The 17,251-nt window shown below is 29.4% G+C and overlaps 1 protein-coding gene across 1 annotated transcript; it reads right to left on the minus strand.

Annotated features, from left to right (window-relative positions):
* Positions 1-454: 454 nt before the first annotated feature.
* LOC129969513 (protein unc-93 homolog A-like) lies at positions 455-17,019 on the minus strand. The gene is made up of 4 exons (XM_056084118.1): positions 16,787-17,019; positions 11,705-13,188; positions 8,836-9,103; positions 455-2,389 (listed from the first exon to the last, which is right to left on the minus strand). The coding sequence occupies exons 2-4, from the start codon at positions 13,094-13,096 to the stop codon at positions 2,139-2,141; spliced, it is 1,911 nt and encodes a 636-aa protein (XP_055940093.1). The 5' UTR covers positions 13,097-13,188; positions 16,787-17,019; the 3' UTR covers positions 455-2,138.
* Positions 17,020-17,251: the final 232 nt, after the last annotated feature.

The raw sequence follows: 17,251 nt of genomic DNA on the forward strand, positions 1-17,251 counted from the left end.
AACTCCAAACTATTTAGCATTTAAATAAATAAATAAAAAAACAAAAATCAAATTTAAACAAATAATTTAATTAAAAGTTTATTTATATATTTATTCTTTTTTCAGTGCTTATTTTTTGCGTTTCAATAAATTTAATAAATACATTTTTGTATTTATGTGCCTTCTTAATCTGAACCCACTCCAACCAATTTTGTATTTAAAGAAACAGATGCAGAAGATATTCTTATTTATCTTAAAATCTCTTAAATCAAACGATAATCATTATTTTAAATTAGTTGTTTATTTTCTTTTATATTCATACGCGTTTTTTTTCTAAAATCACTCCCACCCATTTTATGTTCAAATAAATTTAATAAATAAATATCTAATTTTATTAAATTGTTTTAGATCTTTATGTATTTATTTGTATTTAATAAATATAAAAAAAATTATAAAAAACCTCAGAAGTTTAATAAAACTTGGATGTGAATTGTGAGAAATTTGATTAATTTTGAAGTTGCATAAAAAATCTTTTAGCAAAATAAATCTTATATTCGGATGGTGTAAGAGGAAGATACTATCTGGTAGTTACGTATACGTGTTTCCATTCATTGTGGAAGAATACGGACAATTGATGAACGAATTGGAGTAGTCTTCATTTGACTAAAATTCCTAGGTAATCTCTGGTTTTGAAAGCCAACTTTATCAATCTTTAGATTGCCGTGTATGACATTTTTCAACGTGATGGTACTTACTACTTTTTTCCGTGGTACATTTGTGATGATCCTAAAAATTTTATTTTGTAAAATTTGGTACATTTGTTGCAAAATCACAGATTTCGGCTGTGTGCATTAAAAACTAGATGAAGTAATTTCATAAAAGAATTTAATTCCTTACTGAGAAAAAGGAGTTATCTGCCAATAAGGGAAATTATTGAATTTGTTCCAAAAATTATAAATACTGTAAACAATTTTCTCGTTGAAAGTGAATTTGATATCAAGCCAACATTCCAAGCATATCATTTCTTTTTTCCCTTACAAAATTGTCATTGAAGAAAATTCATCCCTTGAATGGTATGCTAGAATATCCTTTTTGGAAAAAAGAGGCCTGCATGTTAATGTTTTGTTTCTGACTCCTCAGTGTGACCTGGTGAACCCGAACTTCCTCAACCATATTAACAGTGTACTTGATGATATCGCCTGTTGAATACATTAAAGCAGAGACAAAACAACCTCACGCCGTCCGAGTCTCCAAAGCATCTGAATTACAGGACCACATTGCCACTCCCATCCATGTATGTTTTAAAAACCTTTTTATCTCTTCGTCACATACTACTTTTTAAATCTATCAAGTCATTCAAACTTTAAGCAAAATTTTATTTTCACAGAATATTTTCTAATAAAATGCTGCAAACATGGAAAATTAAAACTATAAATGAAATTACAAAAAAAAGGCTTTTTTTTAGTTAACGTCGAAACGTTTCTTCTTTCTCATCTTCTGTATAGAAGCCATCAAACAATTTTATTTTTCTTTAAATCTTTGGAAATTAATGACACTCATCCTATCGCAAAACGAAAGCATAATAAGTAAGTCTTGAAATTTGCTCCAACCATCGTTTTTCAGTTTTTTTTTTATCTTATTCTAATGAAATATTGGTACAATATTTATAAAAGATATAAATTCATATTCAAGCAAAAACTAAGCATCTTACATGACTTTTAAAGGAAAAGTTAAAGGCTTTTATTTGTCTTCGAAATGTATAGTTATTCAATGAAGGCTTCAGAAAAATAAATTTCAAAATTCACATACAATAATACAATATGAACAGACTACTATGTTGGCATTACATTTAACGACTTATTTTTATAGCCAATATCATCTTTTCAAGAATAAATATACGGTATTAAAGTAATCAATAAGTTGATTCTGAGAAACATGTAGCTCATAATAAAACTTTAAGTTCAAAATAAAATTATCCATTTGACTAGGCAAAAGTTAAACATAAAGTGTTTCTTTTTCCTCTGCAAATTAAAACAATTCTCAATTTTTTTTCTACAAAAAATTTAAATACGTGAAGAATATAATGAAAAAAAATATGAACTAATGAGTCGTCTATATATGCTAAACTTCCCTGGCTCTTTCTTAACCCTTCTGCAATGCTATAAATACGAATGATCAGATTTCTTTATTGTCTCTACAGCTGCCTGCTTCTTTTTTAACTGATATGATCTTTCCGTGAATAAATATCCAGTAGTTCCAATAAGCGACACGGTCAATAAAATGTAAATCTTGATATATGTGCACAGGTGGTCGCTGTACAGGAAAGAAGTAGTCCATCCCAAGGAACTCCAAAGGTAGTAGCTTGCGAAGGCTGCTTCTTCGTCTTTTTTAAACAGTAACCCATGAAAGGCTGTAAAAATAAACGTTCTGATATTAAGTATTTGAAAGAAGAGTAAAACTATTAAATAATATACAGCAATTAAATTAGATTGAAGTGGTCATCTATGCTAAACTATACATTGAATACGTAACATTTCTTCAATTAAATCCTTATTTCTTTCTTTAGCATAAGCTGCCTTTGTTTTTAAATATTTATATTTAAAAGAAATAAATCATTTTAAATTTAGGGAATCATGATTCGAAGACTTAAGAGAATTAATTATGCAAAAAAATTATGAATACGAAACAATTCATTACCATCGAATCATGGAAATGAATGAAAATAGGATTTATAAAATAAACATATGAACGTAAGCATGCCGGATAAAAATATTTAAATTCTCTTTTGTTAATTTCTTGATGAAAAATAATTACTTTTACTTACTCAACATATCGTGTGTTAAGCAAGGCGAACATTTTAAGAAATAAAAAAAATGATGAAATTAAAATATAGCTAACAAAAAATAAATCATATAAAAAATAAATCATTTTTAATGTAGTTTTCTTGTTTTGTTAAAAAAGAAAATTTCTTTATTTTAATTATTTTCCACTAGTCATTATCAATTATTATCTTAAATTTTGGAGAATCTCTCTATATAAAATGTTTATGTGAACACAAAATCAGGCCAAATTCTTTAATTCCAAGACTTAACATTTTTTTTTTTTCGAAAAATGAATTTATGTAGAGCCGTTTCTATTATAGCTCGAAATTGTCGAAAAGGAGAAATTAGTGCCATTAAAAGTGTTACATCATTCATAAGAAGATCCAGTCGGAGTGAACGAAATAGAGATATAAAGTGTTTGTGTATGAGTGAAGTTTCCGAACTACAAGAGCATCGCCAATTCATTTCGCCACTTGGAAGTATAGCTAAATATTCAGAAGGACTATCATTATTGCTCAAGTATAAATTAAAATAATATGCCAAATATAACTTGTTATGTTTTATTTTTGTCAAGTTGCACTTCATCATATTAACATAATGACTAAAATAATCATGACTAAATTAATCTTATTAATATTCACCATCTTCTGGGATAATTTCGAAATGATTAAAATTATGTCAATCAGTTTTGATGAAATGCATTTTATCAAAAGAGAGAAAGAGACGCAAATTGAATTTTGAATTTTTTACAACTTATATATTTTTGTCTTCGAATATTGACTATCAAAAACTTTTAATTTTATAAATTGATGATTTAGTTTTTAATTAATGAGAAAACAATAATTTTAATAGTGAATGTAATTTTTAAAAAAATTAACTTTATTTTAAGTAATGAAGGTATTTATAAAATCTTATTACTAGCACAAATGTATAAATAAAAGGCAAGCGAGTGAAGTGAAATGAGACAACGGAGTGATTCCAGAAAAAATCATTATGGGGATGTGGGTTGGTGAGCAGAGTAAGCAGGGTGTGTGGCCCCAAGTTTTAATTTTTTTTTCTTTAAATTTGCTATTAAGTGAATGTTTTGCATAAAGTTAGTTTAGTTTAGTTACATTAACATCCCGTGTGAAAGCAATACTAAGACTATTTTGAGACGAATCTCGAAATTTTAACTTTGGCCAGATGAAAATGATGCCTTAGCTGGCATCTTTTCTTCTCCAAAATGGAATATGCCTTGAATAAAAAAAAATCAAACTTTTATTTAATTATAAATTGATAATTAAATTTTAAAATATTTAATTAATGTATTGTTATCCAGAACTTAAGTTTAAAGAGGTTCAAAAATCTATCCTGTTAAGATAAGAATGAAAAACTAATTACAAAATTCCGTTGTTACAAGCATGAAATAAGTCAAAAGAAATTAAAGTATACAATAAAAAATAATTAATAATGGATATTATTTTAAGTATTTGTTTTTTATGAGTTTTCGAATTCTGGGTTTCAGCTTTTTATATTTAAATGTTAAGAGCAATACAATAAACAGGTATTTTAATTAAAATCAACCCATTTGGGACACTCTATATATCTAGCTGAAATGCAGATTGATACCAGCATTTGTAGATAGACATTTCAAAGGATGCATCAAAGGATTTTGAAAAAAAAGTTATTAAATCAAGCACGAGAGCTTAATATTTGAAATAAATATGCAGTTATTAGATGTTGATGACAAAAATAGCAACCAAAATGTATTTAAAATCCTTCCTCATACCAAATTTTGGATAGAAAGTGGCATGCTAAAGATTCAATTCCGTGGAAAATCTTCTGTGTGTAAGGAACTATTGCACTTTATATCAGTTTAGGTTCAATCGTCTCTAAGATGGTGTGTGGAATGAAAACTTTGAAAGAAAGATGGTAGTTGAAATACAATATCCTTGTTCTTTGACTATGGTATAGCAATACGAAGTATAATCTCGTTTAACTTCAAGATGAGAATTTAATGTTTTTAAACTAATGAAAGATTTACAAGGAAGAAGAAGACAGATCTACTTATATAAATATATGAATTGAGCATGAATACTGCACCTGAAAATAAGAATTTAGTCAATATTATTTTCATTTGCTACTGCTTTGTGCATAGGACATGGCGAGATGATTATTAACAAAATCAAAACCAAAATAATATAGAATAAAGTTATTAAAAATGTAGACTTTACACTTTTTTTATTCATAATGATATAGTTTAGTGAACTACAAACTATAAAAATCGCAACAAATAATCAAAAGGGAAGATTCTCTAAAAACAATACAGATGAAAGGAAACAATGAGATTAGAAAGTCCGTTGAGGACAATATTATTAGAATTAAAATAATATAAAAATAATTTTCATATCTCTAAATTCTGAAGTTTGGCTCGTTGTCGAATCAGCGATGAAGTAAAACACCTCCAGCGGATCTGCTTTTGGGACAAATCAGTAAAGATTATCTTAAAAACCCATTAAGAAAGAACTTAATTGAAAATTAATAAAAAATATATTATAATAGTTCTAATTTTTAATTTTTAAAAAATGGTTATCACTAAAAGTTTAAAGCATCAAGAAGCTTAAATTTTAGTTTTAATTCTTAATATATTTTGGGGATAAAGTGATTAATTTTTAAAAACCAAAATTCAGTAAATTTCCTAGAGATGCAAAACAATTTCTTTAGAATGACAATAAATTGTTCTTTGTGATAGAACACAGATTTTTCCATAATCTTAGAAAAAGGTTATATATCACAAGCAAATACATACGAAAAATCATCCAATAGGAAATAAAACATTCAATAAACTTAGCATTAAATTTTTGAATTCGCACTTCGTAGGGCATTGGATCACCGCTGCGACTGTGTCTGTACCAGATTTCAAGGCTTAAGTGTGATACATTTGTATACACACACACGCATAAGGAAACAAGACCAGATAATAAATTTTGAGACTAAATTGTTTTCGAAGAAAATTCACAGAATAAAATTTATGCTTCCCAGTCACAAAATAAATCATAACATTTTAAGTAATTTTTTTGTAAAATTTATTTTTGCTTTAGTTTTATCTTTCAAAACACTCTCTCTTAGATTAAAAAGTCTAAAATAGTGAACCTAAAATATATAAAAACCTAATTGATTCATCATATCATAACTAGGTCCATCTGTGAAAAATTTAGAAAATCCAGACAGATGATTTGAATTTCTCTCCCGAAAGAAGTTATTCTAGGATCAACGTCTCCATAAAGTGTGAAAAAAAGGTTTTTATAAAACTGATTCGTTGTACTTTCAAATTGCTAAGCTTATTAAAGTGGAATTTGTTGAAGGGTGGCTGATTTTGGAAATGATAGTGCTGTGTCATATAAAATAACTCTGTAAAATCATTTGGCACAGAGACAATTAAAATACTTTTTTTACATATTTATGATTTATATGTATCATTCACATTTGCCAGGCATTTGTCATCGGCAGACGTTTAATCAACTTCTCTGTTGACGTTTTGTTGTCGTGTCATAACTATTAATACAAAGGAATCATCCTCTCAAGTAAAGAGGTTCCTTTTTACTTAACACTTTTACTTAAAATTGTCATAGTTGGGCTATTTAAAACCCCCTTGCTACACGATGTTGCAAACAGTTTCTAAAATTAGGATTTAGATAGTTGGCAACACCGTGTGGAAGGACATTGGACAATGAGCTTCCAATATTAAATGTCGAGCATCCTTGTTGGAAGATACTTCGATGATTGATTGCCTGTATTTTGAACATGAAATATCGAACATTTATAGCTAGTTATTCTTTTATGGCAACAGGCACGAATAATTTTCCCACCATTCATCAGCAAAATAATAATTTTTAAGATTCGTCTTTTGAATATAAATAGGAAAGAGACAAACCTGCATTGTTACAGCAAAGGCTAGCCATCAACTGCCTTATTCAAGCCATCAAAAATTGGATCAAGTTTTATTGGATCAAATATTTACTGCATCAGGCAGCGGAAATATTTGCCTCTGTAATTGTTCAACTATGAATCATTTTTCCCAAATGTTGGCTAAAGCGTTTGAACCAAGGTTTCAAGTCTCATCTAGCTCTGGCTCAATGTTACTGTCTGAAGTAGATACATTTGTAATGAGTGCTTGCAAACTCAGGCGACGACTATCAATGTTAAGCAACAAGAGTTTAATTTATCGAGTTACCTTTTAGTTTTATTATTATTAAGAATTTTACTTGTTAATCGCTATTTAGAGAAATATATTTTTGTAGAAAAAAAAAGAGTTGAAGTATAGAAATGTTTCTTTTTTATTAATATGCTCTTTAAATTGCTAAACTGGATGTGATAAGGTATATATGATTATATTATCACTTCCAGCAATAACATGTCTATCTGTCATAAATTTAAAAAATAATTAAAATGACGGTATTTTAATAGTTGGATAAAAGTCATGGCTTTTTATAAAAATTTGTCGAAAAGTAAACGTCAACGTTTTATAATCTATATGAATCACAAATGGGCATCCTTCTAGAATATATTTAAAATGTTTTACGTTAAATAGAGGAAAAGTAATTCTTTATGGTACTTACTTTTAAATTTGGTTATTCATTTAAAAAAATAACTAAGAGGTTATTGATTCATTTCGTTCCTTGTTGAAGGACAGCAATCACAGAGCATCCGATACATCAATTACTAACGACATATAGATATTTTTGTACTTATTTTAAAGATGTATTTTTCACTTTTCAGCCTAAACAATAAATTCATGCTGTCCTTCTTATAGCCTTCCTGAAGTTATGTTAGCTGCTACTGAATGTTTGCACAATCAAAAATGAAACTGTGACTGAAATTAGCCATTCCTATAAACTATTGGCCTACAGCAAAATTTTCAGATCTTCATCTTGTTGTATTTCAGGCAGAGCGTCGTAACCTAAAGGTGATAGAAAATTGATAATATCGATTCTTGATGGACCAAGAGAAATCCATCGTTCCAGGCAATTGCCTGAAAAGCAAAACATCCTTTAGGTTAACAAAAAATGGACTGTATATGAAGTTCTCAACGCACTATAAAGATTTTGTTTGAAGATCTTCAGCTGGTGGAGGAAGGAGGAATAAGTAGCGAGTACCAATTAAGTCACAAAAAGCTGGTCTTAAGATACCATCATATGCTTAATACTTTTATCTTGCCTTCCCTTATATATCGCATACACAATTTCTTTGCACTTTAACTAATTGGATAGTAGATTCTATGCCGGTGGCCTTGCATAGGGGTAGCGTGTCTTCCTCGTGATCTGGGCATCCCGGTTCGGACCTGATTGTTCTTCATCTGTGTTCTATCTGTAAGGTGTGTGAATGTTCCCCCCGGTAAAAAGGGCTTTGCAAGCGAATGCGTGAGTTTCATCTTCATATGAGCTAGATATATCTCAGACGCTCAGGGATCTTTACCTTCAGAAGCTACTGCACCCTCTTTCCGTGGTAACGTGGACACGACATCATCAGTAGTTTCTGTATTAATATTTAGTGGATAACAAGATAATTAGCTAATTGTTTTATACTTCATATTCTCCTGGGATTTTCCATATAAAACCTTGATATATATGAAAATATGATATGTACAAACCTTGTTATATATATATATGTTCAAACTTTAGTATATCTGAAATACTGGTCATAATACGACTATTTGCTGTCAACTATTGACACACGATTATCGACTGCAAAATGTTTGCCCTATGGATGAAAAGCATATTAAACAATATTCTTCACGTCACTAAATAGCGTTAACGTTTGACTTTATTTTCCGTAATTTGCCAATTTTGGCCACAAGCTACAACTTAGTTAGAACCATATGCGGTTATGAATTTGGAAAATTTAATTACAATCACCCAAAAAACAAAAGATGCAAAAATAAGAAAGTTTTTAATCATTCCTATTCATGTATAAGCAAAACCATTAAAAAATAATAAAATGATTATGAAGCAAATTTACGAATCAAAAAGAAAAATTATAAAAGATATGTACTCACCCAGAAGTTGAGACCAGTAAATCCCTGTGAGGGTTCCAAAAAATATAGCAGCAATATAAAATTTATAAGTTGAATCAGAATTGGGCTCCCACAGCATGAGAAATATCATCATTGATAAGCTGATTACTTGAGCAATGAGAAACAACGGCTTTCTTCCAACATATTTCACAAGGAAGCCGGTGGTTGAGGAAGAAAAGACACAGGCTGAACCATAAAACATGGACACTAGACCAACATTAGATGCTCCCCAAGCGCATCCAACATAGGACTGTAAAAATAATTAATATAATGAGTATCATGTTTTCTTTAAAAAGTGCATTCTGAAGCGTAGACGCGAACTAATTACCATATCCATGTTTAACATTCTCGTATCTGAGATCACTCGATTTTAGAGACCTGAGAGTACTGAATCTAAAGAGTGTATTTTTCAAAAATAAATAAAAATAAAAAAATAATAATACCTGTATCCTCACAAAAACCGCAATAACAGACAGTGTTATTAAGGAGTTGATATACAAAAGAAGTGCTTAGCTGGTAGTTATTAAGCAAATATATATTTGGACATCCTGAAAACTCTCAAGAAACTTCTTTGAACCCCAAACCGATATAGGCGAGAATGTCTAATGAACAAAACAGGCGCGTCAGGTATACAATCAATCACTCTTAACAAAAGAGGGAGGAATTTGGAGGTGCCAAGGGGTCTCGGGCGCTCACTGGTGTTTTGTCGAATGACGTTTGGGGTCTTTTAATATTGATAGAGTTGAGGTTCTGATGATAAACTTAAATGATCAAACAATGAGCAAAAAAATAAATAGCTCCATAATACCCAGTAAACTGACTGCACTAAAAATTGAGATCGAAGAGTAGTTAAATATTGTATGTGCAAAAAAGAAATTGTTGAGAAATCGAAAAAAAAAACTGCATACAGTAGCTATAAGAACATTCGCACTTGCCACCTCTAAAGACGCTCATTTCATATGCTTAGAGGGCTGCGAGAAAATTTTCACGATTACCACATAAAATGAATTGTTCATTTGAGATTTCAACTAGGGGAAAAAAGATGTCTGATTCTTTTTCGGGAAGAGGGGATAATATATTATCTTCAATTTTCCGTATTTAATTTTTGAGCTCGGAATCATTTTAATAATGATAAATGTACTTTTATTGATAAGTTAGGTTTATTCTAAAATTTGTTATTATACGTTTGTTCTGAATTGTTTATAAATTTAAGTGTAGTTATCATTTACAGGTTTTTAATTATCTTAACAAGTCGAGTTAGATTACTAAATTTCTTTTAGAATATTTCTTTCCTTTGCGTTTGGATTGATACAGTTATTGTTAGTTTTACGTTTTCTAGTTTAGTTTCACGCTCTCTTGAATTAGTGACTATTTTAATCTTTGATCACCCTGTAGTTCGTTTCATTCTCTTTTCCTATTGCATATTTTCACATATAAGCCAAAAATAGATCAAAATTATATTTACAAGATTCAAGATTAATTAAATCTCTTTAAACATCCGATTTATGTTGTTCAGGTTTCTACCATTTGTAATGCCATCCTGCAATTAGTTTTACTTCTTTATCTCCATTTCTCTTTTCATATGTAATCTGAGATTAGTGAATATGATGGCAATCGAAATTAATAACAGAAGAAATCTTTCTCCTGATTTGGTTTATTTTTATAGAGTGGACAAATAATGGTGAAGAAGTTTCTTGTTACATTTCTGCCAAATTCGAGGGCATGGCCTACCTCAATCTCTCTCGCCTATTATCGAATACTGGTCTTTTCCACTCCACCACATAACGTTGTGGACCTTCGGGAAGACCACGAATGCATTGGCTAGAAATAGTTATGGAATATAGATCCCAATCTAGCATTTTTGATGTCTTTTTTCCAACTGTCTGAAATTAAAATTTGACACGGAGCTACAGTTCACGCAATCACAGGGAACTACAGTTACAGTTTCACATACCGAAATTCATTGATTTAGGTTAAATCGTATATGAGTTTTTACCTTTAAATGTATGGGAAAGTACAAGATGACAGACGATCAAGTCCTTTGACGGATGGGTTCCAAATTTTATCAAGACCTGCATGCTGGATCTCTGTACGAAATTTTATTTAACTAGCTGTTTTTGTTTATAGTAGTAATTTGTGTTTGGATAGTTGAACAGATAAACTTCCTTCGAATAAAATTTATTTATTCAAGATTTCACAAAAATCAACAAATTTAGTGTTAAAATAATAAACCAAATTTTATCCATTTAGCTCAAAACATTTTTTAAGTTGCCATGTCCAAAATTTTGACAAATTTGATTCAAAATTTGATAAAAGTCTTTGTTTTAGATTCTAAACCTGTATACCAAATTTTGTCTATCTTGATCCTCAGGTTTTATTGCTATAGAGCTCATTTGTATTAGAACAATCTACAATACAAATTTCCTCTGAATAAATTTTGTTCAAACTTTTAAGGATATCTACAAATTTAATTTTAATTAATATTTCATTTGTCAAACTTAAGGTGATTTTAAATTATCTTGTTCACTGACAGACAGACATAATGCCAAAAATGTGTTTTTCGTATTCAGGGTAACTTGGAGATCTGTCAAATATCTAGGTTTCGAAATTTTTAAACTATTACAAAACTTTCTCTACATTTCATACACGAGGAAGTAAAGAACATAATTTAAGTTGCGTTTACCCGAAATCTAAATATTAATTTTAAAAAATCTTTTCGTGCTTTACAGGCGGTAAATTTCAGAATTACTGACACGCGTATGTAATAAATAAATTATCAAAGCAATTCAAAATCCTCACTTCACAGTTAGAATAACATATTTTGCAATTACAAAGAAAACTAAGAACTTACCTTCGTGAAATCAGCTGTATAAAATCCTTGTTGCATACCTTCAAAAAAGGCTATGGGAATCAGACACAATTGCTCTTTCTTTTTGTTTTGACTAATCGTAGCTGAAACGAGCCTTAATGAAATCGTTTCTGGTTCATCTTCGTCTTTTGCTTTCTTCAACGGATCAACAAATAAGAACACCAACAAGACACCGATGGATGCTATGACTACAGATATACCGCTTAAGAGGTACCGAATCTTTGGGCTTACATATTCAGTGTCATCATTGATGCACCATTTGTTGTCATTACAAAAGTGGGCACCACACGAACAACCACCGAAATGGCTCATTCCGGGGGCATTATCGCCCTTCAAAACATAATACGAAATCACATTGCTGCAAATCTGTGCAGAGTAGAATGCAATACCATGGCAGCCGAAGAAAAGCCCTGTGACAGATTCAAGTGTGTTGGCTCTCTGGAAAATAGGTTGGCGTTCTGGATTTCTTTTTGGTAGTACAGTAGTTGATTCAATAACATCTATTACATCACTTTTAATGATATCTTCTTCTTTTGATACAGTCAGTCCTTCTGGCCGATCATCTGCCTTAATTCCTGTTTCACTCTTGTTAGTTTTTATTGGGGAATGAGAGATGTCTGTCGGTGAAAAACTTTCAAAGTCATCGGAATTTCTTTCTTCTTTAGGTGTTAAGTTATTTTCTGCAGTTTTTCCAATGAATTGTACACAATTTTTCTCAATTTCTGAAACAACAAATTCGTCAACATTTCCACAACCGTGATTTTTGCACTCAAATCTCACCACACTACTTTCTGCAGTCGTTTCTTTTGATTTTTCTTCTATAGAAACATCAACTTTCATAGAATTTTCTTCAGTGATTTCACACTTAGAATTTCTTTCGGAAAGAATCTCTGTACTTGTACGATTAGAAACATTATCTGGCGACTGATTAATGCTCCTTGATTCCCCATCAATCAGTCTAGAATATCGAAAAGCTGATTCATTGAAATATGTACATTGAGATCCCCACAAGATTGAAGCACCTATACCAGCCAAAACTCCTGTTGGTATCATAACATACCACTTTGGATAGAAATTCGCTGCTATGCATGGCACGTAAAAGCCAATGGCCATAATAAGTGATGATTTGCATCCTATTTTTCTAATAACATATTTTGGCAGTAATAGAGCGGAGATGCAAAATGAAATGTAGCCTACTGCTTGTGAAACCACTCCTACTCCTGCTTTTTTGTTCATCGTACTTTGCAGCATGCTGAGTCCGTCATATGCAGTGAAAAGGAGAAAAAATGATATTGAGATCAATATTAAATTCTTTATTATACGCAATTTGGTGAGCTTTGGTGGTCTTTTTTCGGATGCCTGATCTATTGCCATGTCTCTAAATTATAAAATTTCATTGACTCAAATGTATCAAGAATAATTTTCAATCAGCTGGTATAGGTTTTTGTTCAAGCACCTTGTATTATCTAAGGAATAAAAATATATTATTAATTTGTATGCCCACAAACACTATTCAAATTATTGAATAAATATTTATCGAAATTTCATTACCTTGTCAAAAAAGCTGGACATTATGAAGGTGTTTTTTTTTTTTTTTTTTTTTTTTTTTTTGAGATTGAAGAATATAAATAAATGGCCATATTGTCGTTTTTTGGCATTTTTGAAAAGAAATCGTGCAATTTTAAGTGAAATTTCAGTTACTGTTGTGTAGTAATCTTTTGGAAGTTTAAAAAGATTTGAAAATATAATTAGATACTTTTATATATTTTTAAAAAGATCTCGTTCTTCAAATTTTCAATTGCTTAAATAGTCTAGCCAAAATGTACTGCATAACAGAAATTTTATAAATTGAAATGTTGAGTTGTTTATTCAAAGTACCTTGTAAGTTTTCGCCTGGATATGTTACAGGAAATGGGGGAGATAAAATTTGTAATACCGTTTCTTCGTTAAATAAAAGCTATTAATCTTTTAGAAGAAATGTAAATTAAAAAGCTGTGGACATTAAAATGACCTATAAAATGATTTATCGAATGTTATAATAACTTAAATAGGTCAGAAGTAAGTTTTTAAAAGAACAAATTCAAGAAATTTTTGTACTTATTAAAAATTTACACCTAATCTCTATAAGCTTTTATAATGTCTGAGTGCTCTTTTTAAAAATAAGATTAACTTTGTATTTGACATTTTTCCTATACGACTATTAACTTTTGATTTAAACTCAAAAATTGGTGATTTAACTTTCCGATGAAGTATTTTATTCGGATTCGTAACTATTAGAAGCTGTTTTATAAAACAACTCAACAACTTACGCCAAATGTAAGCTGTTATACACTTTTTAAAAAATTTTTTATCTGGATTAAAATACATTTCCATAATCCCAGATGTAAGTAAATGAGTTTTTTTTTCAAGTATATAACAAAATCTGATATTTATGAAGTGAATGCAATCAGGGTGGAATTTTATATAGTGTATGCGTGTGTGTGCATATAAAGAATGACCTATTTTGAAATATCAAACTATGTAAAAACATTTTACTTTTGGCCTTTAAAGCAAATTTAAAATGTATTCTGTTCTTTTCTGCAAATTCAAAAATCTATGCACTCATAAAAAGAAAATATTGGAGTAAGTAAATGCCAATAATTTTGGTGATTTTTTTTTCATTTTAATACCTTTAAAATAACATTTAAAAAGAAATATTGAATGCCATGAAAAAGTAGTAAAGACATGATGCCTTTATTATTAATAACCTTCTAAAAACATAGTATTGTCCAGATATGAATGAAAATTAATTTACAAGTATAAATGCTAGAATATGAAATTTATACAAACACAAAATAAGAGTTTCATGTATACATACCAAAATTTAAAACAACAATAATATATTTTAGAAGTGTACAAAAGAAAATAAAACTTCTTAGCGTGGGAACCCTTGTTAATCAATATTTTATTCTATATTTTTAAATTACAGTAGACTCCCGATTATCCGCGGGCGGGTTATTCGCGCCTGCCGCACTAAGTTTTTTTTGCTTCCAAGCAAAGAGAAAATGCTTCCAAAGCAAGAAGCAAACACAAATGACTGATTTCTTCAAAAAGGTGTAGTTTTACAGTTATGCTTTTGTAATTACACAATACATTATAGCATTAAAACAGTACATATGTATTATTTTTTCTGTGTATCCTTGACACCTCTCGTAAGTACAAAGCACTTTTCTGTTTTCATTAACAAAATGCATTTTAGGTTAGTTTTGAGTGATATACTAAAATATTAAGCATTAGTTAAACATTTCCTGCTGTTTATTTTACGTTTTATTGTACATAAAACGATTTTTCAAAGTTGGAATGACTGTTTTCTCTTTTGCTATACCCGTTTTTAGCTTTTTTCGGATTATCCGCGATTTTTGTTATCCGCGGCGGCCGTGCCACCCAATTCCGCGGATAATAGGGAGTGTACTGTACATATAATTTCAGTAATCGTCCCTTATTTTAAGAGGTAAATATTAAAAATCTATTTTTTGAGAGTAAAGATATCTCAAATCTCTTAATATCGAAGTTAAGTATTTAGACCGAGATATCGTAGATATATATTCCTCTTTAAAATTTTATCTATTGTATCTCGCAGAACCAAAACTTAGTAAAATTTATGTGTTTATTGAAATTTTATACAGATAGTTATTCATAATTCAGTACGATCCAAAATTTAGAACTATGCTTTTTTCATGTTTTTTCTATTGGTTCTTATGCTTTTTTCAAAAATATGATTCACCAGAATTATAACAAAAATAGTGTAGATTATAGACAGTTTAAGCTATTGTTTAAACTCCAATAAGCCTATGTTAGCAATTATAAAACTATAGAAAATGGCATGATTGCAGAAATTGCACTGCCAAAAAGAATAAACTTCATTCAATCTGCATTATAGCTTGCCTCAAACAAGAGTTCTCTTACACAAAATTCATTTCATTTGATGAAATATTTGAAATATAATAGATATTTAAATTATTTTTGACACTTGACAAAGAGACTTATTCCATAATTTATGAATTAATCCCTTAGTCCTTCCTATTTTATTTAAAATGGAAACGAAACTTTCCCCCAGAAGAGAACAGGAAGTGAAATGCATCTAAAAATATCAAGTTCCTTAAATATCATTTTTAACAAATCAAAAATAATTTTTGAAGAGCACAATGAAAGAAAAAGTTCGAAATGCAAATGTAATTGGCTCAAGTTTATCCTATAAGATATCAAATATATTTGAGAACATAATAATAATTTCTAAGTAAAGATATTAAAGAGATGTTATCTTATTCTCTTAATAATTTGCATTTTTAAAATTCTGTTTCGTATTTGGATTTGTTCTCACTTGTTCAAAAACAAAAGTCCCCGTTGGTTAATTGAACACAAATTTAAACTGAATATAATTTAAACACAGTATTAATTAAGGCATCAAATAGATTAAAACCAATTAAAAAAGACTGCACAATTATGATTATCTAGGTAGCACATACTTAAGAAATATATGCGCCTGCCTTTCGTAGATGTAAACGAAATAAAAAAAAATTATTTGATGATGAAAAAATTATCTGAAATTTCTATATTAATATAAAAAAGGTAGTTTATTTTCGTTAAATTTAGGAATGCTATTAGGAATATTATTATTACAATGATAAAATGTACATTTGGATAAATTAAAAAAAATATTGCATATATTTATAATTTAATTGAAATAATAATGATCTTTTGGCATATCAAAGATTTCAAAAACTGAAATATTTTCATGGCATAATGATCTAATAAATTGTACTGAAGATCGCTTCCTTTTCCCTTATGCATTTAAACATGGTAATTTTTAATAAGAATGCAATAAAATCTAATAAGTATCTGCAGTTAATTAATATTTTGTAAAAATATTTTAGCTCGTATTCTTTAAAACTGTTTTTGCATGAAATATTCAGTGTAAAATATTGTTAAACCTAATAGAATTACCATATCACCTAGTTTTTTTTTAATTCATTATAAAATTAAACACAAAATACCCTATCCATAAACTGAAATCAGTTGACATACCTGAATGAAAGTAAGAATTTGAATTCAACGATTGTAAAAATTCCATTTTTATGTTCTAAACGTTTTTTTTAAGTAGTTCGAAAGAACGTTAATTCCATCACAATCCAGCAACATTTGTTAGATCTTCAAAGGTGTTTACAAACGGCCATGTCTAAATCTTTTCAACATTAGCACATTTAACTACAGTTCCAAGAAGTATTAGTTGAACTAAAAATGAGCATCAATTTCTGCCAACTCACTCTTTGAAAAAATGCGATGTTTGTTCATATTTTATTTACAAATGTAAACTCCAGAAATAATCGAGGCCGACTACTATTTCCACTTCGCTTGGTAAAGCAATAAAATGTGACAGCAGTGGCAATGCAATCATAGTTTAATGTGCGTTTTTCCTCCTTAAATGTAGTTCTCAAGAGCTATTTTATATTAGCCAAGTAGACACATCAAAGTTACTAAGCCGTGAAAGAA

Source organism: Argiope bruennichi, chromosome 5 (assembly GCF_947563725.1).
Source record: "Argiope bruennichi chromosome 5, qqArgBrue1.1, whole genome shotgun sequence".
Classification (NCBI taxonomy): Eukaryota; Metazoa; Arthropoda; class Arachnida; order Araneae; family Araneidae; genus Argiope; species Argiope bruennichi.

Coding starts and splice junctions, on each gene's coding strand:
- LOC129969513 (XM_056084118.1), bottom strand. CDS start 13,096: ATGGCAATAGATCAGGCATCCGAAAAAAGACCACCAAAGCTCACCAAA. Junction 9,104..11,704: donor ATACAGCTGATTTCACGAAG/GTAAGTTCTTAG, acceptor TTATTTTTACAG/TCCTATGTTGGATGCGCTTG. Junction 2,390..8,835: donor TTACTGGTCTCAACTTCTGG/GTGAGTACATAT, acceptor TTATTTTTACAG/CCTTTCATGGGTTACTGTTT.